This window comes from Etheostoma spectabile, chromosome 10 (genome assembly GCF_008692095.1).
Source record: "Etheostoma spectabile isolate EspeVRDwgs_2016 chromosome 10, UIUC_Espe_1.0, whole genome shotgun sequence".
In the NCBI taxonomy this organism is placed as follows: Eukaryota; Metazoa; Chordata; class Actinopteri; order Perciformes; family Percidae; genus Etheostoma; species Etheostoma spectabile.
In genome coordinates, this window is record NC_045742.1 from 12741570 (window position 1) to 12763048 (window position 21479).

Below are 21479 nucleotides of genomic sequence, written 5' to 3' on the forward strand. Positions count from 1 at the left end.
TGTGTGTGTGTGTGTGTGTGTGTGTGTGTGTGTGAGAGTTACGCTAAGGTTGACCATCTGTTTGTAGGTGCCAGTTCCAGAGAAGATGGTGGCCGCTGTGCTCACCTTGCTCAGCTCAAGGAAACATGTTCAACCTGATAAGCAACTGCTGCACCTGGTTTTCCAAACTACAGGAGCCGATCAGGTAACAAATAAAAACATTTCTTGAAAAGTGAAATGAATAATAAACCTAAAAAAAAGGCAGTCAGTGATGCATGTGACGCATTTGGCAAAGCTTCTATCGTCCAAATAAATAGAAAACACAGATTCAAGGCGCTTGGGTGGCTTATCTGGTGGAGCGGGCGTCCATATACAGAGCCTCTGTCCTTGAGGCAGCGGCCGTGGGTTCGATTCCAACCTGTGGCCCTTTGCTGCATGTCATTCCTCCTCTCTCTCCCCTTTCATGTCTAAGCTGTCCTGTCATAAATAAATATCTAAAAAACACAGGTTCAATCAGCCTAATCACAAATTTAAACCTTATAGATTCACCTTATTCAATCAAATAAAATCCCAGTGTTGCCTAACTCATTGGAACTGGTTTGAAAATTATTATTATTTTTCCCCTTGGAAATAATATTTCCAATAATAGTTGTTAATAGTTTGTCATGCATGGTTTATTGATGGCACATGATTACTCCGGTTACTGCTTTAATTTACAGCTGTCAATTAAAGCTATATGGTGCTCTTTTAAGTGAAATGATATAATGTGCATACTTCTTTGCAGGAAAGTGACCATTCTGGTGATTGGTCTTGACAAAGCAGGAAAAACATCCTCCATCAGAGGAATGCTGAGAGGTAATTCAACAGTGACAGTTTAATTGCCAGTTCAATTAAGGGTGCTTAAAGCTGAACATTACACACATTATCTACCTGTGTGTTACTTCCTGTCCTTTATTTAGTCCCCAATGGTGTGGAAGCAGGACCCACCAATGGCTGCGTACGACATGAGCTGAAAGTGGAGAACTACCTGGTCACCTTGTTGGATGTGGGGGGCTCAGCAGAGTCCAGAGGAGCCTGGAGGGAGCTCTTTGGAGAAGCCCATGGGATCATCTTCGTGGTGGACTCTAGTGACAGGCAGAGGATAAAGGAGGTCAAGGAGGTTCTTGCTGACCAGCTGAAGCAACCAAGAGTGGCAGGAAAACCCCTATTAGTGTAATTATATCATACATATATTACAAGAGTGATCAAATGGCATCTGCAGTGTAAACATTGCCCTCTAGTGGCTAATGAGGACAAACACTGACATAACTAATCACTGGGTAACAGTAAAGTCAAAAGGTGAGTGACTTAGTGCTGAAACCTTTTCTTCTTAGGTTGGCTAACAAACAGGACAAAATGAACGCTCTGCTGGGAAGTGAGCTGATTGAGATTTTGTCCCTGGAGGCGCTGGTCAACCAGAGCCGCTCTCTGTGCCATATTGTAAGTGTTGAAGTTCACTACTGGAATTGGAACAAACCCAAATCTCTTGTAGGAATTGAAACCATGGATGGCAGACACCTTTTTCTTTTTCCTTCTCAGGAGCCTTGTTCAGCCTTAATGGACCTGCGACGCTGGTCGGACCGAAAGACTCTACGAGGCCTTCGCTGGTTGCTGCGTGCCGTTTGTCTGGATTACCCCGAGCTGTGTACTCGTGTGGCCCAGGACAGCAAGATCCCTCTGGAACCAAGAGAGAGGGAAAAGTCCTGGAAAACAGAGAAAGTTCCTAGAAAACCCAAGGGAGAACGGTAGGAGGAGGTTCAACATTGTACATATCGTACAGATCAAGATAAACCTAAGCATGATATAATGTTTACATGTTGACCTTTCAAATGTTCTCTCACCTCAGAATGCGATCCAGCAAGGCAGACCTTCGCCAGGGTCATCGGCCAAAAGAAAAGGAGAAAAACACAAAGGGTGAAGGAAAGATGAAACCCATTCAAAACATGCTGCAAAAGGTCAGAAACATAATTTGCATCATTTTTACACTCAATGGCCACTTTATTGGGTACACCTGTAAAATCTAATGCCATCAACAGCTCAGCCATAAACTCTACCTTTACAAAATATGATAATGTTCACCTTTGATTGACACCATCAGAGAGGGTTTAATTTAACTAGAAGTTTATCATTGAGGTTGTAGTCTGCAGTGGTGTTGAACTGGACTGCATTTTAATTGAAATATGAATATGTTTTGCCAAACCATATTTTTGTTTTTTGTTTGTCGTGATTGTGAAGGTCTCTGTAAATTTGTGATTTGAAATGAATATTACAATAAATAACTGGAGAATTAAACTATTCTTTTATGTACAGGAAACCAGTCCGAAAAAGAAAACAAAGAAGAAGAAGAGGCTGGTTAAGGTCCAGGAAGGTGAAAAGGATCAAGTAGAAGCAAATGAACAAGAGGAGGAAGAGGAAGGTGATGGTAACGAAGGAGAGCATGAAAACTCTGGCCATAGAGAGAAAGCCAGCAGTGCCCTGATCCCCCCGAAAAAAAGCAAACTAAAACGCAAAACAAAAGTGAAAAAAGAGAGCCTGGACGTGCCAGAATCACCAGACAATGATGAGAAGCCGCTTAAAGGTTGAAATCAGTTTTTTATGGCCAATTTGTTTTGGGTATTAGCTGTTTATATGGAAATCTAAAATGTGTTTTATCTTTTTCTAGCTAAAGAGGAAAGAAGGAAGAAGAAGAAAGTTGTCAAAGTGAAAAGGAAAAACAAGATCAACACAGAGGAGATGTCTGGAGCTTACTCTCAACCTGTGGACCTGTCCGCAACCTTTGGTGAGCTTCATCCACATCTTCCATCTCCACATCGAATGCAATAACACTTTGGACTCTGAAATAAAGTCACTGCTTTAATTTTAAAAAAGATGACCCTGTCTCCTGATAGATCTTTACCGAAAGGCAATACTGGCTCTGAAGGAACATCAGAATCAGGGACAGTGAGAGTGAATCTGCAGCCTGGGTGTGAGGATGTGGTCCACGGCAGTCTGACACGGTCACACTTCATCTCTTCAAAGACAGACACAGAGATTCTGTTTTATGTCTTCGTCATTTTCTATAGACTTCAGACCTGGTCCCTGAACCTTTGGAGTGAAACTGCTGATTCTAATGTGTAGGGCACGTCTGCATAATCATGTAATGATAGAAACGTTAGTGATAAAAAATAAAAACATGTAAATAAATATGTAAACATTTCAAAATGTTAAAGATGGAATTGTGTACATGGCCAAATTGTTAAAGGCAGTTTTGTTATATAGGCCTTAGTGGTCCCCTTATAGCATATCTGAAGTCTCTTTCCCAAAATTCAGCCTTGGTGCAGAAGTACAGCCACTAGAGCCAGTCCCACTATGAGCTTTCCTTAGTATGTGCCATTTCTGTGTCTGTAGCTTTTGGGGAGGGGGCAAGGGGTGTGGCTTTGACCAACTGCCACTTTCCTCGTTTGAAATCCATAAAGTCTCTCTCTCATGGGTGGGCCAAATTCTCTGGGCGAGCAAAGCAGAGAAAGGTGAGGTAACCTTGCCCCTTTTGACCTCATATGAAGCAAGATTCCAGATCGGCCCATCTGAGCTTTCATTTTGTCAAAGGCAGAGCAGGCTACCCAGGGCTCGGTTTACACCTATCACCATTTCTAGCCGCTGGGGGACCATAGGCAGACTGGGGGAACGCACATTAATGGTTTAAAAAAAAAAAACTCATAAAATGAAAATTTCATGCCATGGGACCTTTAATCTATGCAGTTTTGATTGTAAGAAAAACATGATATCTTTTTTTTTATTTTTTATTACAGGGTTTGAATACTGTCAAGACATTACCAGACCACTGGGCAGAGTATGGGACATTGTTGATGATATAATAATAATAAAAAAACATTTTCTCACAACTTGCATGGAATATTGATTGTGTTTACACTGAAGCAGCAGAAACAAAACAAAAAAGTAGTTGTGCTAAAAGTTACTAACACTTAAAAATGTAACGCTGACAACAAACGAAGAACAAGATTGTTTATCTGAATGTATACACAAATAAGCTTGGTTCTGTTATTTCCGGTCTCTAGATGGTTGAGACTTTCTGCCTGACGACTTTCTTATCCTTAACCAATCAAGGAAATGGCTAACCTCGACCATCTCGTGGGACTTTATCAAATCTTGGGTTACCATCTAGACACAACTTTTGGCCCCCCTTCTTTTTGTCATTTCATAATTATTCTGTCAGATCTGAGCCCTAAAATGTAGTGATCAAAAGACTATCCTCCATTTTAGTCATCTTGACCTTTTTCCACAATCCACAAGTGATTCCTAAATCTGGATGAACTCTTACCAGATGGCACAACAGATTTCAGTCTTAGTGCTGCAGCTTCTATACTGACATAAGCTGCTCCTTGACAAAATCTGAAAAAAAGCGATTGAGCAATCGTTAAATTGATAACATAAGAAGGTTTGTTGATTATAAAGAGCTTTACATGCAATTTGATCGTGGCAAATAGTTCTGTTAAAGTGTCTCTATTACTCACGTTTGAATTTGTGACATTATGTTTCACCATGTAAGATATTTCTACCACCTAAAGTATCAATAAAATTCCTAAAATAACATTTAAATAGTCCTACATGAAAATGAAATGTTGCAAAAATTAGCTGCTATAGGTTCGTCCTGTGGTCATCCAACTTGCTGTACAATGCATAGAGTTTATTTATGGAAGAGCATCACAGGGCCTTTGTGTAATAATTATATTTAAAAACAAATGTATTTAGGAATATGGAACATAGTGTAAAAAATGAAAATATAAGTTTTAAAATATGGTAGATTTTGACACTGGGATATCTCTGTATGTTTGTGTGTGTGCGTGTGTGTGTGTGTGTGCTTGCGCGCGCGCGTGTGTCTGTCTTTTAAATATCTCACTAACTGTTTATCCCATATGGTTTATCCAGTCTACTTCACACTTTGTTTCCTGGGTACCCAATGAACTTGGGGTTTGCAATTTGGAGCAGTTTGGATGTTGGATAATAAACTGCGAATTACACTAAATGACGCAGTAGCCTAAAGCTGTAAAACACAATAAAGGTCGAGGAAAACAAGTTGAGAAAAATATCTAGCCTTAACGCTGGCTCTTGCGTGTCTACCCTTCACTATAAAGGTCCAGTTTATTCAACAATTCAATTTGGACAACAATCTCGAGCAGTGCGCCCCACCAAGGAGCGCTTCCTCCAGTTGTCTTCATCGCACTCCCAATAAATGAAAATGGGGAAACTCTTTCCAGAAGTAACAAAATACTCCTGCCATCTGCACTTCTCTAGTTTAGGCTTAATGTTGTATCTAATTGTTCCATACAAATTTAAAAACGTCAATTTGTAGTTTTATTGGGAGTTGCAGGATTATCTAACGCTATGTTTTTTTTGTTGGTGCAATCGATTTACTAGAGTTTTTGGATGTTGCCTGGCAACCTCAATAGGATCTTCTGGCCTAGCTAGCTAGCTTAACTCTGCAAGTTAAAATTGAAAGACGATGCATTGTAGCATAGCTTGTGTTTTGAGTTGCGGGTGAGCTCCTGTCAGGCTAGGGGTACAGTGCTCCTGGAGGCCGTGCAGAGAGAGGAGAGCTGAGAGGACCTGCGCGTCGCCATCTTCGTCATTCACCCAGAAGCCCATCCCCCCGGTGGTGCATCTTCACCGCGAAACCGTCCGACTTTCATTTCAATTCAGTTCAGGGGGAAGCGCCTGCTACACGCAGCGAAAGATGGCCTCACCAAGGACAATTACTATTGTGGCCCTTTCTTTTGCATTGGGCTTATTTTTCGTGTTTATGGGGACCATTAAACTCACTCCAAGACTAAGCAAAGATGCATACAGTGAAATGGTGAGTAGTTAAAGCTTAGCTAGCTAGCTAATTAGCGGTAAACCGTCCGCATCAGTGGGGGTAACGTTAACGTTAAAGGCCATTGTTCTGTGTTGGCTGCAGACGCGAAAAGGCTCTCAGGCTCGAATAATGTGGAGATGCTGACCTAAATAGTAAGAGATGCGGAAAATGAAAGCTTTCGATGTTGAATTGCTCTTTATAACTAACGTTACTGCCTCTGTGAAGCATTAACATTAGTTCATTTTCCAGAGTGGATTCCTGTATTTCAAATTGAAGACCTGCTGTAGGCTTCCGTTATCGCATGTAGTACCATACCATGGGCTACGCTTGCATGTTTTAGGATGAACCTTTATGAATATTTTGGTATTACCACGGGCAACATTCATGAATCAGTATGGATACAAAACAATTCGAAAAATGTGTCTAACATCAGGTAGTAAACGCTAAACAGGGATCAATAGGGAATGATAGATCAATACATGCTATAATTTAGCTTAAAGGTGCAAACATATGCAAGATAATCAGCAGATTTCTATATTTTATAGCTTGTTATGTGTAGCTTAATTAGGTTGTAGCTGCCATGCTACTCGTTTAAAACGAAGAGCAATGGCGGCGGATTCCAGCAAATTCTGTGAAATGCACCTACTGGTGCTGATGTTGAAATGACCAGTGTGTAAGATGATAGCTGGCATGCATTTAGGCTCCATGCGAACTGCAATGACTAATATGCTCACAAGATTTGTTCCTATAATAATTGTTTATAGTAACAGACTATTAAGCAATAAGTCGACGGACAATTTAGCAAGCATAGTGATAAAATAAAAGCATTTGAATGATAAACACTTGACTTGAGGATGGTGAAGTTACATAGCCCTTAATAGCCTCACCCAAAGACACCCATTATAGTTTGTATGACATTAGATAAATGTTAGAGATATTTAAACAGATCTTTGTACTTTATCTTTTCAGAAAAGGGCATATAAGAGCTATGCCAAGGCATTGCCAGGCTTGAAAAAGATTGGTATCAGCTCAGTCCTTCTTCGTAAGATCATTGGCTCTCTGGAGGTGGGCTGCGGTGTGGTGCTCACCCTTGTCCCAGGCCGGCCAAAGGATGTGGCCAACTTCTTGCTGCTGCTGGTCATGCTAGCTGTCCTGTTCTTCCACCAGTTAGTAGGAGACCCCCTGAAACGGTACGCCCACGCTCTAGTTTTTGGTATTCTGCTCACCTGCCGACTGCTTATTGCCCGCCAGAGTGACGACCGGCCGGAGAGAGAGGACAGCCGAGAGGAACAGCACATCAATGACCAGGAAAAGAACAAGGTCAAGCAGTCTTAAGAGCCTCTTCTACTTAGGTCCAAGCCACAACAAAGGGAACCTGGTGCGCCCCTATGGATTGTTGTCATTCATATTTTGAAGGAATCAGTCACGTCCAGTCATATCCTCACATTCCTATCCTGTTCCATCCAGCTGGCTGACTGATTACTCTTACCCACTCCTTTGCACTCTTACTGTGAAACTGAAAACGTCTGATTCACACACTCTACATAACCATGGACAATCATACCTGTGGAAATTCATTCAAGCTCAACTCATTGTCTAAATAGTGAATCCATTTTGCCTATTTATTTCAGTCCTACACTGTGTTAAATGTTTGTGTTTTTAATCCAATATGAATTTATTTATGTTAAAAGTGGATTTGAGAATGCAGTTTTTCATGAAAGAATCTTTGTAGCTTGTTTTTCTAATTTGTTTTTATACTGTAGGAGAAACTGATAATTTATAAGTTTCAATCGTTTAAGCATGTTTCATTTGGTCCAGAGTATAGAACATGAACTAAAAGGAGCACCTTTGAAACAATTTTGTACTAATTATACATCAGCTAATATTACCTATTACCTTACCATAGCCACAACCTAATTTGGGGCAGTGTTGCCAGAATGCAAATCTCAGAAGGAAAAAAATGTATAAATCCTTGTTCGTTTTTCATATCAGTACATTTTTGTAGAATGCATGAAATCCTTTCTCCCAAAGTTAAATTAGCTGACTATCCTCTTTCTGCTTTCAGTTCAGGTCACAATGAAGTTGTTTAGCTGGGAATTACAGCGGTTGCTGCCTCAGGTGTCTGCTGCTAGCTTGTACAGCAGAACATAACCAAATTTAAAAAAGTATTTTTGCCTGTTAAAATTGGAATTTACCTTTGTAATTCACAGTTGAAGTCATAAACTTATTCACTGTCTCTTAAAGATTTTGCGGATAGATTTGGTGTTACTTTTCTTCTCTGAAGATATAAAAGGCATTCCTATTACAGTTGTGCAGGGGATGAAATCTCTATTCAAACTCCTGTCTGTAAGTTTGGGGATTCACAACATTTCTGTAAATGATATACTAAAAATAAAGAATTGGAGATGAGACTGCCTAAATATTGTTGGTTTTATTAGCTCTCTAGAATGTCTTACAGTTTAAGTTAATAATTACATTGGTACAAGTGGGTGCTGCAGTGGGATTTTTGTGTTGTAATCTTGTTATATAACTTCAGACAGTCCCTATGGTAATTCAATCATATCACCATATAAACTGCATACAAAGCCTTATGGACAAAGATATGTGGTACTTGTCAGCGTGCAACATGGAGTGATGTTGCCCTTGCTTGACAAACATGAAAACTAAATACAGCAACAATTACAGAGACTGCACCCTCCTGCAGTTTCCCATGTCTGCTATGTTCTGACCATCCGGATTTGTAGTGTTTGGATAGTTATATAGTTTTAGTTTTATTTGACATGGTGTTGAGATAGCCAAAAATGAATAGGCAATTATTTTGTTTGGGATTTTGGACTGTTGGTCAGATAAAACAAGACATTTGAACTTTGCCTGACATTGTACAGACCAAAGCGGTTATTGAGAAAATATTCAGGATTGTTCACAGGATTGAACAATTACATTTAAAAAACATTCAGAACCAAACTATTTTCAGAGTATCCCAGTCATTTTGAATAACTTACAGACCTCACTGCAACTAATTTCTAATTAAGACATAACTGTACTCCCTGTGAAAAATGTTGATAGGGAGTTCAGTGGGTTATCCAGACTGTTTCTGGAAAGCATTGGTGCTGCTGACATATATGAAATTTCATTGCTATGGGAGCACGACAAACAAATTATTATTTAAACTGCAGCATTGTATGACTATGACATCTGACCAGTGTCATGAGCTAGTTCAATCAGAGGGCTGAGTGAACACCCTATTTTTCTATTTTCTGTGTGGAATTCTGACCAGTTTTCGATGTTATTCGACGTAGCCCTCCATCTTGATGCAGTCAGATGAACAGCTACTTGACTGGCGCTAGGACCATAATAATTGTAGTCCTAGTTGACTGCGGGTTGAATGCAAACAGACTACAACGTCCGGGAAGCAATCGAGCGGAAAGACTACACTGCACACGCGCAGACCAAACGGTCGCGCGGAAGATTTGAGTTTTGTTTGAATGGCTGGGGACGGAGAGGAGCAGTGTTTTTAAGCGTTTAGCAATGTAGAAATGGCAGCAAAGTTAAACCTGTCGGGGCCGCCGGATTCCGACACGTCGTGTCTAAACGACCAGTCTGTGTCCAGCCGGAGTAGTAACAGAAGTCTGAGAGTCGCAGAAAAGGCGAGGAGAAAGAACGAGGCGGAAGACCCATTTGTTCTGGCCCTGAAGTACTTCTCTGACGGTAGGACCTGGCTCAGTCAATACACTCGGAGAAGATGGTGGCGTTACTTTGACCAACAGTACTAGCTAGATATCTGACCAGGATTTATACGTTAGCCGTTACCGCAATGAAATATAGGATGCCGAAAAGTTGACCAGGTTATAACGTTACGTTAGCTACTTATTGTGTTTGGGGTATAACATAGCTTTACTGGCAGCTAATGTTGCTAGCTTACAGTACGTAACGTTAGTGCATGAGACGGTCCCAAACAGAGCTAGCCTTAGCGTTAGTTAAGTCAGTAACTTTAGTTATGTACATATACAGACAACATGAACACCATTACTAAAAGCTCGAGGGGGAGCAACCCGACTCGTGGTTTTATGACGTCATCTGTTGCCACTGCTTGCGTTGGCCCATCTAACGTTACACTGAATTAAGTGACGGTTCGGTTATTATTATTATTATTATTATTATTATTATTATTATTACATCTAAATGAGGTTTAATTATCATGGTTGCTGTCATATTGGACTAGAAGTTGCTCTATTGTATTTACCTAATTGGGGGGACTTACCACTGCAATTTAATTTGGTCTTCACATGCCGTATTTTGATGGCTGTTATCTCTATATACTAGAGATGGGGTTACTCGTTTTGATAGAGTAGCTGTGATAAAATACACTGGTTCTCAGTATGGTAGAAATCTTTCTGTACATCCCTAAACAGATCACCTGAAAATATTTGGCCAACCCATCAGTCTTTTTTAATTAGTTTAAAATCAAAGATCTGGACAACAAAATGATTAACATTTTCTGCATTAGCAGAAAAAAACTCCATCTGAACTTGTTGACGTCATACTGTGAGTATTTTACTATTTTAAATGGATATACACACACTGATGTTATCTCTCCCTCTTGTAGTTGAAGCGGGTACTCCTTTTTATGGGAATGATGAAGTGGAGAGGAACATGTCGCTGGTGGAGAAGTTGGCCTACAGTAAAGGACTTTCCCCAGAGACCATCTCTATTATGCTGGAGTTTGCCATGAGCCTCCGAATGGGTAAGACAGAAACAGTAAAGGGTGGACTGGGAAAAAAACAACACAAATCCTCTTTGGTGCTTAACCTGTAGAGGGTGGTAGGGGAGTCTGTCCTGCACACACCAATCAAGTGTACACTTTGGACAGTGTCCGTCACACTCTTATTAACACCTATGTTAAATTTAAAGCCTAAAATTCTACTAACCTGTTTTTGGACTGTGAGGTGTCAGTGTTAACTACTGAGCCACCGTGCTTTCTGGAATTGAATGTGTTTTGGTGCAGTTTAATTGAAAAGAATGTTAAAGCGAAATATTTCTTATGTTTTTGACTTGGTGTACATTGAGCCCATATTATCCCTGCAATTAAAAAAAAATCAATAAAAATAAAAAATTGTCTTCATTCTTACCAAAAGTGTAGGAACGCACAACTGATTTTGTTTGTGTGAATTTTTCTGTATAGGGACTATTCTATGTCCCCGGGTGCTGAAGTGTCTGATTCCTGCCACTGTGGTACCTCAGGAGGCTGTTGTTCGAGCGTTTGTATGGCTGGGGGTTGGCAAAATACCTGTCAGCACACAAGTAAGTTCAAATTTCATTTAAAAAAATAAATAAATTCTTTTAAACTTTTTTTGTTCATTAGTAATTCAGAAGTATATCGTTTGGAATATGCATATTCTGTCTCCACTCTTAAAGAATATTAACATTTTTGTAATTACTAAGGTTATAACATTAACTGTTTTAAAACAAAATGACATGATTTAGAACTACTGTTATCTTTTAATAATTCAATCAACACTAAAAAAATAAGTGCCTTTTTGGCTTTACCTGCTTTTGATTATTTATGTCATCTCTAAGATTGCACGATAGTTAATCCATTTGTGTGTTTACTTGCATGTACAATTTTCAGATTCTTTTCATAAAGTGGGTGTTGACTGTATTTGACATGATTGACGCAAAGGACCAACTTCGTTCTATCTATGGCTTCATCTTTAGCTTTGTCACAGAGGAAAATCTGGTATGTGTGCTGATCTTTGCATTGTTATAGTAAGATGGCATCAAATCAAATTTGTATACTATTCATAATCATTTACACTTCTTTGAGCAACAAATTTAAGGTTTACTGAGGTTATTTGTCATTTAAATGACATGACATGCATGTATTAAATGACATTGCAAGCTATTTTTCTGTTATTATATAGATATTGTGCCTTGTTTGAGACACAGACATTAGAAAAAGTTAATTTCTGCCTGACCAGGCAGATAATGTGTTTATTTGGTTAAGGCACATAAAACATGTGCTGTCCTGTTTGTTGACATGTGACTGATTGTCCACTTACCAGTGTAATGAAATGACTGCAGCCCTGTAACCAGATACAGGAGCCACCAAACTACTGCTGGGATGTGAACTCATTATCTTTTGTCACATTATTTCAGTGTCCTTTCATCTGCCATCTGCTGTACCTTTTGACCAGAAAGGAAAGTGGTAAGTCAAACATTGTCACACCTGAAATTTGATTGCAATACTATGTTTTGTTTTTGTTTACTCCATTATTTCCTCTTTACAGTATTCTTATCATTTCTGTAAGCATTACTGACTGCTTAATTTTTTTCTCATTGTAGTGCGTGTCTTCAGAGTCAGGAAGCTACTGGAGCTACAGTCTAAACTGGTAAACACGCTGCTGATTTGATGTCCTCGGCAGCCATTTATCAAAGCTACTTCATTATTGCCTTACTCAATAAAAAAAATCTGTTCATTGAGAAATCCCAGGATGTTTTTTTCCCTCCATTATTCCCATGAGAGGCTGCACTTTCCAATGTCATTGGTTGTATTCTGCATTATTAGGGAACATCCACCAAAAAAAGAGATTTCCAAGTACAAAGATTTGTCATAATAAGCCTGTTGATAATGTTTTCTTTAGGGAAGGCAGCCGTTCCTCCTGAACCTACTGTCACTTTACAAAGTATTTTGCCCTGAACTGGTGACACTCTCCATCCCATCCCGAATTAAGGTTTGTACATGCACTGTGGGTGCAGCTGATACTCATTCTGTTGTTATGTTATGGTGTTACTTTATTTGAACAGTGGAAATTTACGAATAACATTAACCTTATATGAAACAAGAGAGATTTAATTTTGTGTGTGTATTGTATTGACATCATCCCTAAAGCACCAACACAATGTTATGTTTTCTGTGTTCTTACAGAGTGTGTTTAGGAACCACAATATGCCCTGGAGATCAGCTTTGATTGCTGTCCAGAAGAGGGCTGGTTCCCAGGCTGCCTCCAGCATCAGTCTGGCCTCCACAATCAAAGATAAGACCAACCCCAGGAAAAGGGTATGGAAGTCTATTTAAAATGTTTAGATGCACTGCTCACCGTGTTCCCAATTACTCCCACACAACAGTTACTGCTGACGCTTGTCAGTGCCATTCCAGCGTTTCATCAGCCCCACCTCAGCAAAATGCTAAAGTATACACGCAGGGAACAACATGTTCAGAAGATAATAAAATATATATATTTGTAATTAATCAGTTGATCATGATTTTAGCCATTTGTTAATTTCAGGGAATAAAAAAAATAAACGGTAGCCCATCTTGCCCTTATTTATTTTTCTTGTTTTGCTGTGCTTTATTTCTTAGAAACACTGCCACCTGGTCTTGCCGGCATTGTGTTCTGCAGTTAATAAAGAGGCTCAGACTGAGCCGTCCTCCAGCCGAAAGGTGGTCCCGCTGGTACAACTCCACTCCTTTGCTCAGCTCCTGGAAAATATGCACCGTATAGAGGTAATTTCTTCTGGGACAAATCTCTGAGTTCTGTATCTGTGGGGTGCTCACACTGGGGCTGCCTCAGCCTCTTTACTGTCTTGCTTTTTCCTCAATCTTTCACTCCCATCTACCTCAGCGTCCAGATGAAATATCATTTAACCACAAAGATCATTAATCATTTAAGCAGCAGTAACACATTTATGCCAGTTTCTCCATGCCATTAAGATGCAAACACAGTTTGTGTAAATTGTGATGTATCCTCATAGCCACAGGGTGGTGCTGTGTCACTGTTATATTCTTTTGTTTGTACATCCTAAAAGGCCACTAACAACTTTGTCCTGAAAATCTTCCAAATCAGAAGTTGCCTAGGACTGTAATTTGTTTATCAGATTAGAGCGTCAACAAAAGTACAGTGCTTATGCTTTTTGTAGGCCATAGTTCTTTTTACAAATATGGTGATTTATCTATCCTATATGAGTAATGAAAGCGAGATGAGATGTATCTGAGTAATGTATTTGACAAAGTTTTAATAGCAGATGGTCATTTAAAGAGGCATCTCTATAAATGTGTATTTGCCCTGCAGATTCAGTGACCTGATAAACTAATATAATTCATTTTAAATGGCTCGCAGACTTTTATGCGTCATGCTACATAAATTCACCTCTCGCTCAGCTCCTACAAAGCCAACGTGAGCAATAAGGCTTTTGGGGGACGATAACATCAACTGTGTTTATTGCCAAGAAAGCCCTACTTTTTTGGTATCTTAGGCAAGACAGATGAGCACAGTCAATCACATTCATAAATGTATTCAGCAAAGGCATTGACAAAGGATAATTGATTATTTCCCTCATTGCCGATAACTCCTGTTATCAAAGCCGAATGGTGCTTTCACAGTTTAATGATACCGTTGCTCCGTAATTATTGAGAAGCTGAGCTGTGTCGGTTCACAGTCTGTCTTCTCCACATTCTAATTTATTATACTTACCATTGGGAGGCTGCTGTTCATACACAATAAGTGACTGTATTTTCTACACAGTGGGATGGCAGAAACGTCCCAGTGGTGGTATTATGGGGATTACTTTGGGTGGCAGTAGCTCAGTCAGTAGGGAGTTGGGTTGGGAACCGGAGGGTTGCTGGTTCACCATACAGTACACCATACGGACCAAAGTATGGTGGTGGACTGGTAGCTGGAGAAGTGCAAGTTCACCTCCTGGGCGCTGCCAAGGTGCTCTTAAACAAGGCACCGAACCCCCAACTGCTCAGGATGCCTTTCCACGGGCAGCCCCCCCACTCTGACATCTCTCCATTTAGTGCACGTGTGTGTAATTAAGGCCTGTGTGTAATAACAACAGAGTGTTAAATGTAATTTCCCCTTGGAGGATTAATAAAGTATACATTATTATTATTACTGAATACTTGAATTACCTCAGTAGCGGATTGGTGGCCCACAACATGAAAACAAGGACATGAGCATCAGTTTATTATTTTTCTGTAGCAAGTAAACAGATTTTTATTAAAGTGCTCATATTATGCTTTTTATATATATTTTTTGTGCATGTTATAGGTTTACAAAGTGAAAAAGCCCAAAGTCTCCCCCAAAAGGTCTTACCGTCTCAAACAGAAAACACTGTTCACAAACTGCTCTATTGTAGTCCAGCCTTTACTTCCGTGACGAATGTGCGTCACTTTGTAACACATGTTAATACGCTCGCCTAGCTGCTAGCGTGGCACGACCTCATACTCTGCTTCAGACTGGCTTGTAGTGCAGACCTAGGTACTGTGTGTGTGTGTGTGTGTGTGTGTGTGTGTGTGTGTGTGTGTGTGTGTGTGTGTGTGTGTGTGTGTGTGTGTGTGTGTGTGTGTGTGTGTGTGTGTGTGTGTGTGTGTGTGTGTGTGTGTGTGTGTGTGTGTGTGTGTGTGTGTGTGTGTGTGTGTGTGTGTGTGTGTGTGACTCCCAACAAAGATTGAACAGATGTGAGATGTCTCACTCTGTAGCTAAAGCAGAAAGCTCAACACACAGGGTGAAAAGAGGAGCTGCAGCAATGTGCATTAAGACAAAAATATGGTGTTTTTTGAAAATTAAACCATTAAAACCTTTTCTGATATAACCTCTAACAACAATTATGAACCTGAAAATGAGCATAATATGAGCACTTTCATGCAGTGGTTGACTTTGTGAGTATAGTTACTTGGGAATATGAGTTTTGTTTTGGCATCTCTTCTCTGTGCTTCTTTGGATTTATGGTGATTTGATTTTTTTTTAGCCTCTCAATCATAGTTTATCGCATGTTTCCTATTTCTTCATTTTACCTCTCCCAGCTGCCCGCTCAGATGGGCTCACTGCTGGGCTCCAGTCTGGCACTGCAGTACCTGGACTGTGTACAGGATGAGTCTGCCCTCCTACGCCTCAACTTCTGGCTAGGCTACGCTCTCCACGAAGGTGAGGGGGAGGGGGAACTACTGACTACCAAACTGTCATGACATTTTCTATCAGGAAGATTTATGCAAAGCTGCCCTTGAGTTGAACCCAAACCCATCGCCTAGTTGGCATATCAAAAGGGTTCTTTCCGAGAGGGTTTAAAAGAGAGTGGGTGAGGAAGGGGGGGTCTCACTGTGTGAAGATGCAGGGAATCTTGATTTCTTTTTTCTCAACTTTCCCACGTACTAAATACCGTTTTTTGCTATTTGTATTAAGAGTTTTTGTTCTGCGGCGATGGAGGAGCTTCCCAGAATTCAGAAGAAGCGCTGCAGTTTTTGAACAGGTTGCTGTCTACACAGCACTTTCTCCAGGTGAGCATCACATTTCAGGGCCTGATAGCTGCCTCTCTACCTCCCACCTGTCATTCACCGTTCCCTGTATTTATTAACCTGCACCCACATGCCTAGCTGACGCTGCACTGTAAAACCACAGTCAAACAGTGATTTGACAATGTTTTTAAGTTGTCACCTTTCTCCACCAGGAGGGGTTTTCCAGTTCAGAGGCTTTTCTCTACAAATTTCTCAATGTTTGGGATGGTTCCCTCCTCCGCCCACAGATCCTCGGCCTGCTGAGCCACATTCCTGTTATCCCCAGTTCCCGTGAGTCTTCAATGGGTCGTGTCTGTCTTCACATTTTGTGTTCGTCTTTGTTCAATATATATATATATATATATATATATATATATATATATATATATATATAGTTGATGCAACTGTAACCTTCTGTCTCCCCTTCTTCAGAAATCAGATGGCTTCTATTTGAGCCCCTCATGCAGCTTTTCTTTACATCTTCACTGTTTTTCAAGGTAGGTTTTCCTCCCTGCGGCAGAATGAGCTCTACTTGAATTTAAAAAGCTTCTGCTATAAGTTAATATATATCATTAAGTGTTTGTCTTGTCATTATAAAGCACTCAGTGTGGGTCCTGTATTAGCTCAGTGGTTAAACTGCAGTATACTTAGTGCTTTTCTTCTTTATCATGTGTCTGCAGTGTGGACTGATGGAGTGTCTAAACAATATGCTGTTAAAGTGGCTGACCTGGCACTCAGTGTATGCTCTGGAGGACGACTTAGACATCAGCCTCAACAGCCACACATCCATGTAAGTCTTGCATCTACTTCCTGCTACTTGATTATGCTCTAAGCATAAACAAGCAATGGACCTGAAACACTTTGTGAATTTACTTAAAAGCACAGGGGTTATAGCGTGTTTATTTTTTATTCCCAAGCCAAGAAATGTCTTCTCAATAATACTCACAGATGAAATAAAAACTTTTAGTTTACTGTGGGAATGTGTAATAAAAATAATTCTGAGTTGATTTACTTAATTTTGTAATAGATATGAGGCTTAATAGTTATATCAATTTGAGTTGTCTAATTTTCTTCAGATTAAATCATGACCTATCTATGATCTATATAACTTTACTATATATAACTTTCTTACTTTAATTTAAGTCACCTTTTATTCACTAGCAACCGATGGCAACTCAGGCAGAAGTGTGTATTGACATGTTTTCCCTTTTGGTTTTAAACCCATTTATCCATCAAATCCTATAATTGAAATTTGTTTGCCAAAAAACAGCCCCAATCTCTAGTTAAATGATTTTCCAGCTTCCAAATGAAGGAGTGGAGTCAGTGTCAGTCATGTTTAAATACTTGGGTTTCATCACTATCGAGTCCTCACATGTGTAAGCCCACAACAAATTATCAATAAGTGGAAGGATCCAGTTTTTATTCACTTCCATTTCCAAACTTACCTCTGATATTTAGCCAGAGTACAATCTAGAGATTAAATGTAGGAATCATTGATTGTGGATTAATGTGCACTTTCCCAACATCACTCTTGATTCAGTGTTTGTTCTTTGTATTGTAATGAAATGCCACTTGCCTGATTTGGGAGCTTTCTCTCATATCAGAGACCTGAGTGAATCCTGCAATGGCATTCTGGTTAAAGTGTGTGTCTGACTCTGCTCTACCCTCTGTCCCAGAAACATGACTCTGTCAGGGTTCAAGGATTCAGTGATGGAGCTGGTTGACTTTGTGGGTCGGCTGGCCTCTTTGGGCCTTCAGCTTGAAGGCTGCCACTCTCTCCTCCTCAGCTTCATCCTGGACTTCTATGAGACGGTAAAGTATTGCTGCTAGAGATTGAATCTGCTTCGTGGCTTTTTTTTAGGCATGATGCAACCTGTGCCTTGGCTTAACTTGTTCTATTTAAGGACCCTATCCACTCAAATATGTGCTTTGCTTAATGCTACTTCACTTGGATGTTTGAGCTTCACTTTGCAGAGTGATGTATGTGCAGAGTTTGACACTAGAAGCCTGTTTTCATGAGAGATGCAGCAAAGGGCTGCGGGCCTGCTGCGTCGAGGAGTAACCTCTATTTAACTGAGCTACCCGGGCACCCGGCTTGCCTCAAATTCAGAAAGGGTTTGGAAGCCTGCAAGGAGATTAGGTTATGTCTGATTGGAACATGTACCTGCTTCTAACAAAGCAGGGCCATGATTAAAGCTTCAGTAGCGAGATCATTTCGAATGTTGGCTTATCTACCTTTCACTTTTAACTCTCTGTGGGTCTTTTTTCCATATTTCTCTCCTCCCCCAGGTGTGTGACACGTTTCTGAAGTATGGACTCCCCCTTGTGGTGATACCTCCAACTGGAGTTTTTTACCCAGCCCTATTTGCCTCTGACCCCGTTAGCGTGGACAGACTGGCCTACATCATGTACAGGTGGGGACTCTTCATCTCTATGCTACAACCTGCCACGATGCGTTACCATGAATCCCACTGCTTCTCTTTGCAAGACCCGGCCTGCGTAGCATTCAAGCGCTAGGATTGGCCAGAAGTCCAGGCTCCCCTGTTCATTTCCTATTCCCTGACCAATGGGGGTAACCCGACTCTAACCGTTCGAGTTCAATGCCTAACCTCAACCATCTTGCCAAGAAAAAGCGGTTAATAACTCTACCACAATGCACACATTAGCATCACCCGTTGAAGTAGTATTTCATATTTTGATGGATATTTCAAATGGCTAAATTCAAATGGCTAAATTGTACGTATTTGTTAATGGATGATTTATGATAATGACAGTTTTAAGGAGGTAATGCACTTAAGCCCTCTACTCCTTTTTTATGTAGAATTCAAGCGTCGTTTGTAACTCCAGGCTTTAATAACACAAACCCTTTACAGTGTCAACTAATTGACTGCACCCCAGGGCTCTGAAGTAATTCTGCTAAAGCTGAGTGTAAAAATGCCACGACAAAGTAAAATTGGAACATAATTGCACTATATTTTTTGACAGCCCATAGTGAACAAACTGTTATGCAGTAATTCATGATCACAGAGGTCACTGTTTTTTTTGTGTTTCTTTTTTGTTCAGGTACAAGGTGAACTTGACATCCGCCAAGAGTCAAGAAAAAGAGGTAAATAAATAAATAAAAGTACTTTCTTCTTGCCATGTATGTTTGAAAATTAAATATGCTGTGATTTGCAATGTAGCGATACTGTAAGAGTACATTTTAGTCCATTAAACCAATGACTTGGCATACAATGTGAAGGAAATGATTTTCTATTCGAAGTGATTTGATTAGAAGAACTAATTTAAAAGTTATCTTAACCCATGAGTTCTGAATGCATTTCTCGTGATTGCATTTACGTTTTAAGCAATTAGCTGCTGCGCTCCTCTGAAGTGACTTGCCGTTTGTTTTAAATCACTTTGGACGCTTTAATAGATATTTCATCACTCTTCGTCTAGCTCTTCAGGAATTCACATGCATCTACCTACAGCTGCTCACCTTTAATACCCTCTCATATGAGGACTTAAGAAGTTGTTGATTTTAATACATCTGCCACTGTGTGCTGTGAATTCACAAGTACATGTCAGGCAGCCAGCACGCTCCCCTGGAAATGTCAGAAGCACTTTTTATTAAGAAATATGGACTTGGTAAATAGCACGCAAATTAACCAGCGCATCATATGTGGAGCTCCGCAGACACTGAGAGTGGTTTACTTTCTTTCTCCACTTTATTTTGCTTGCTTTGTTCTCATTTTGTGGCTCCCTTTCGATTCTGTTTTTCAGCAGGCCTTTCACATCAGCCGTCAGACGTTCCGTGAGTTCAACCACTACGCAGTCGTCATGGTCAACTGCCTGTGGAACTCCAAAATGTTTCAACCAGGCATGGGTGTACAGCTGGGAGAGGAGCTGCTGCTCAAGAGCAGTGTGCCACAATACTGGACGAGCTTCGACCTCATCCACCACCCGGCCTTCATGAGCTACGCCGTCGACTTTCACCAGAAGGTGAGTGTGCACCGTTTAGGATGTCCTGTGTCTTACAAAGATACTTAGTAGGATCTGACAAATTCTTTCTTCTAGTATGTTCACAATGTACAGGGTTTCCGTAGGGTCTTTAAAAAGTCTAAAAGAAATCCAGGTTCTAGGCCCTAAATTATTTGAAACCAGTCTTAATCTCCCTACGTTGATGCAACGCTACCTCTAATGCTCACTGAAAGTTTTTTTTCTTCTGTTTTGTAGTCGTTGCTTGTCCAATATAATTAGCTGTATATTTACAGATTATTATTTCTCTGTCTCGCTTTTATTCAGTTTTAATAAGTTCATTAACTTTGCAAGTACATTAGTACTCTCATGTCGTGATATAGGTCTTACATTTCATTCATAAAGGTCTTAAAAAGTCTTAAATTTGACTTGGTGAAACCTGCAGAAACCCTGTATATATCCCTTGCTTATTTTTAAACTATGAGAGGCACTTGATGGATCAGCGTCCAGCCGCCAGTCGGTACAGTTTGGTTAATGGACTTACAGGCAAGACAAGTAGACAAATGTGGTATTAATGTTTCTTTTATAGAAGATACATTAATACAGAAGGGCATTTTATTATTAATGGATGCCGCGTGAGACGTGGTTTTCATCATGTTAAATAATACACACACTTTTTTTTGGTTCAGTCCAGATCCAACATCCAGCAGCGATGTTGTTAGATTTAGCAGGGTGGGCTGACAATTAATATTAATGATCTCTCTTTATCAGTGTTGGCCAGGGAGAAAGGACATGGACCTCAATTCCATAAAGGTATGAGGGCTCTCCTTTATATTTCTGCATTTATTATAGACTTCACACATAGTTTGATGTGCATCAGTGATATTTCAGAGATTAAGTGAGGTTGCTTTGGTTGTAGAAACCCTTCAGATGTGACTTTGTGTGTGTTTCTGTGCATGTTTCAGCATTCCAAGCCATGGAGCTGGTACCTGGAGTATTTGTTCAGTCAGGGTTATGACGGCCTGAAACAGTTTGTTCAGAGCAACATCATCCGACAGAAGGCAGCAGGCGACAAGCAGGGCGACAGCTTGTCCACATAGCAGAGGTAGACGATCAACTCAATGGAGAGGAAAAACAACCACTTGCATCTTACCCATTTTTAAAAAAAGACTTGTACATATTTCATTTCCTCGTCTCCTCATATCTTTATGTACATAAATGTATCTTTGTTATTGTGTATTCTTACTTATAGTATTGTCTATTGAGTGATAATAGACCATAAAGCCCTGGCAGCCATTTGCCAGAAGAACGGTCAGTAGAAGGTTTAAGTTCAGTGAATACACATTCAACAGGAAGATGGTATGTTTATTGCAAAAAAAA

At 40.1% G+C, this 21479-nt stretch overlaps 3 protein-coding genes across 4 annotated transcripts in view; all 3 read left to right on the top strand.

Moving 5' to 3' along the window:
- Positions 1 to 3192, top strand: part of arl13a (ADP-ribosylation factor-like 13A) — a 4632-nt gene extending 1440 nt beyond the window's left edge. Inside the window, exons 2-10 of the mRNA XM_032527872.1 lie at positions 68 to 184; positions 764 to 834; positions 939 to 1191; positions 1353 to 1458; positions 1558 to 1763; positions 1865 to 1973; positions 2329 to 2596; positions 2681 to 2797; positions 2907 to 3192. Coding sequence (XP_032383763.1) covers positions 68 to 184; positions 764 to 834; positions 939 to 1191; positions 1353 to 1458; positions 1558 to 1763; positions 1865 to 1973; positions 2329 to 2596; positions 2681 to 2797; positions 2907 to 2962 — 1303 coding nt within the window. The 3' untranslated portion in view covers positions 2963 to 3192. The remainder of the gene's footprint in view (positions 1 to 67; positions 185 to 763; positions 835 to 938; positions 1192 to 1352; positions 1459 to 1557; positions 1764 to 1864; positions 1974 to 2328; positions 2597 to 2680; positions 2798 to 2906) is intronic.
- A 2307-nt stretch (positions 3193 to 5499) lies between these two features.
- On the top strand, positions 5500 to 8406 carry tmem35 (transmembrane protein 35). The gene is made up of 2 exons (XM_032527920.1): positions 5500 to 5869; positions 6839 to 8406. The coding sequence occupies exons 1-2, from the start codon at positions 5750 to 5752 to the stop codon at positions 7202 to 7204; spliced, it is 486 nt and encodes a 161-aa protein (XP_032383811.1). The 5' UTR covers positions 5500 to 5749; the 3' UTR covers positions 7205 to 8406.
- A 653-nt stretch (positions 8407 to 9059) lies between these two features.
- cenpi (centromere protein I) lies at positions 9060 to 21479 on the top strand. Of its 2 annotated transcripts, none has more exons than XM_032527840.1 (20): positions 9060 to 9577; positions 10476 to 10613; positions 11052 to 11170; positions 11499 to 11606; positions 12026 to 12074; positions 12212 to 12258; positions 12511 to 12600; positions 12795 to 12926; positions 13230 to 13373; positions 15675 to 15795; positions 16051 to 16145; positions 16316 to 16433; positions 16575 to 16639; positions 16823 to 16932; positions 17819 to 17954; positions 18432 to 18556; positions 19206 to 19248; positions 19908 to 20123; positions 20871 to 20912; positions 21065 to 21479. In XM_032527840.1, the coding sequence occupies exons 1-20, from the start codon at positions 9406 to 9408 to the stop codon at positions 21197 to 21199; spliced, it is 2205 nt and encodes a 734-aa protein (XP_032383731.1). In that variant the 5' UTR covers positions 9060 to 9405; the 3' UTR covers positions 21200 to 21479. The 2 variants fall into 2 exon arrangements, with proteins under 2 accessions (XP_032383731.1, XP_032383730.1); XM_032527839.1 differs by having other exon boundaries at positions 9061 to 9577; positions 19905 to 20123.

Bases quoted from the DNA above. Each gene is read 5' to 3' on its own strand.
- tmem35 (XM_032527920.1), top strand. From the start codon at position 5,750: ATGGCCTCACCAAGGACAATTACTATTGTGGCCCTTTCTTTTGCATTG. The intron at 5,870-6,838 runs GTGAGTAGTTAA...TTATCTTTTCAG, and splicing joins AAGATGCATACAGTGAAATG to AAAAGGGCATATAAGAGCTA.
- cenpi (XM_032527839.1), top strand. From the start codon at position 9,406: ATGGCAGCAAAGTTAAACCTGTCGGGGCCGCCGGATTCCGACACGTCG. The intron at 16,640-16,822 runs GTAGGTTTTCCT...ATGTGTCTGCAG, and splicing joins CATCTTCACTGTTTTTCAAG to TGTGGACTGATGGAGTGTCT. The intron at 18,557-19,205 runs GTGGGGACTCTT...TTTTTTGTTCAG, and splicing joins CTGGCCTACATCATGTACAG to GTACAAGGTGAACTTGACAT.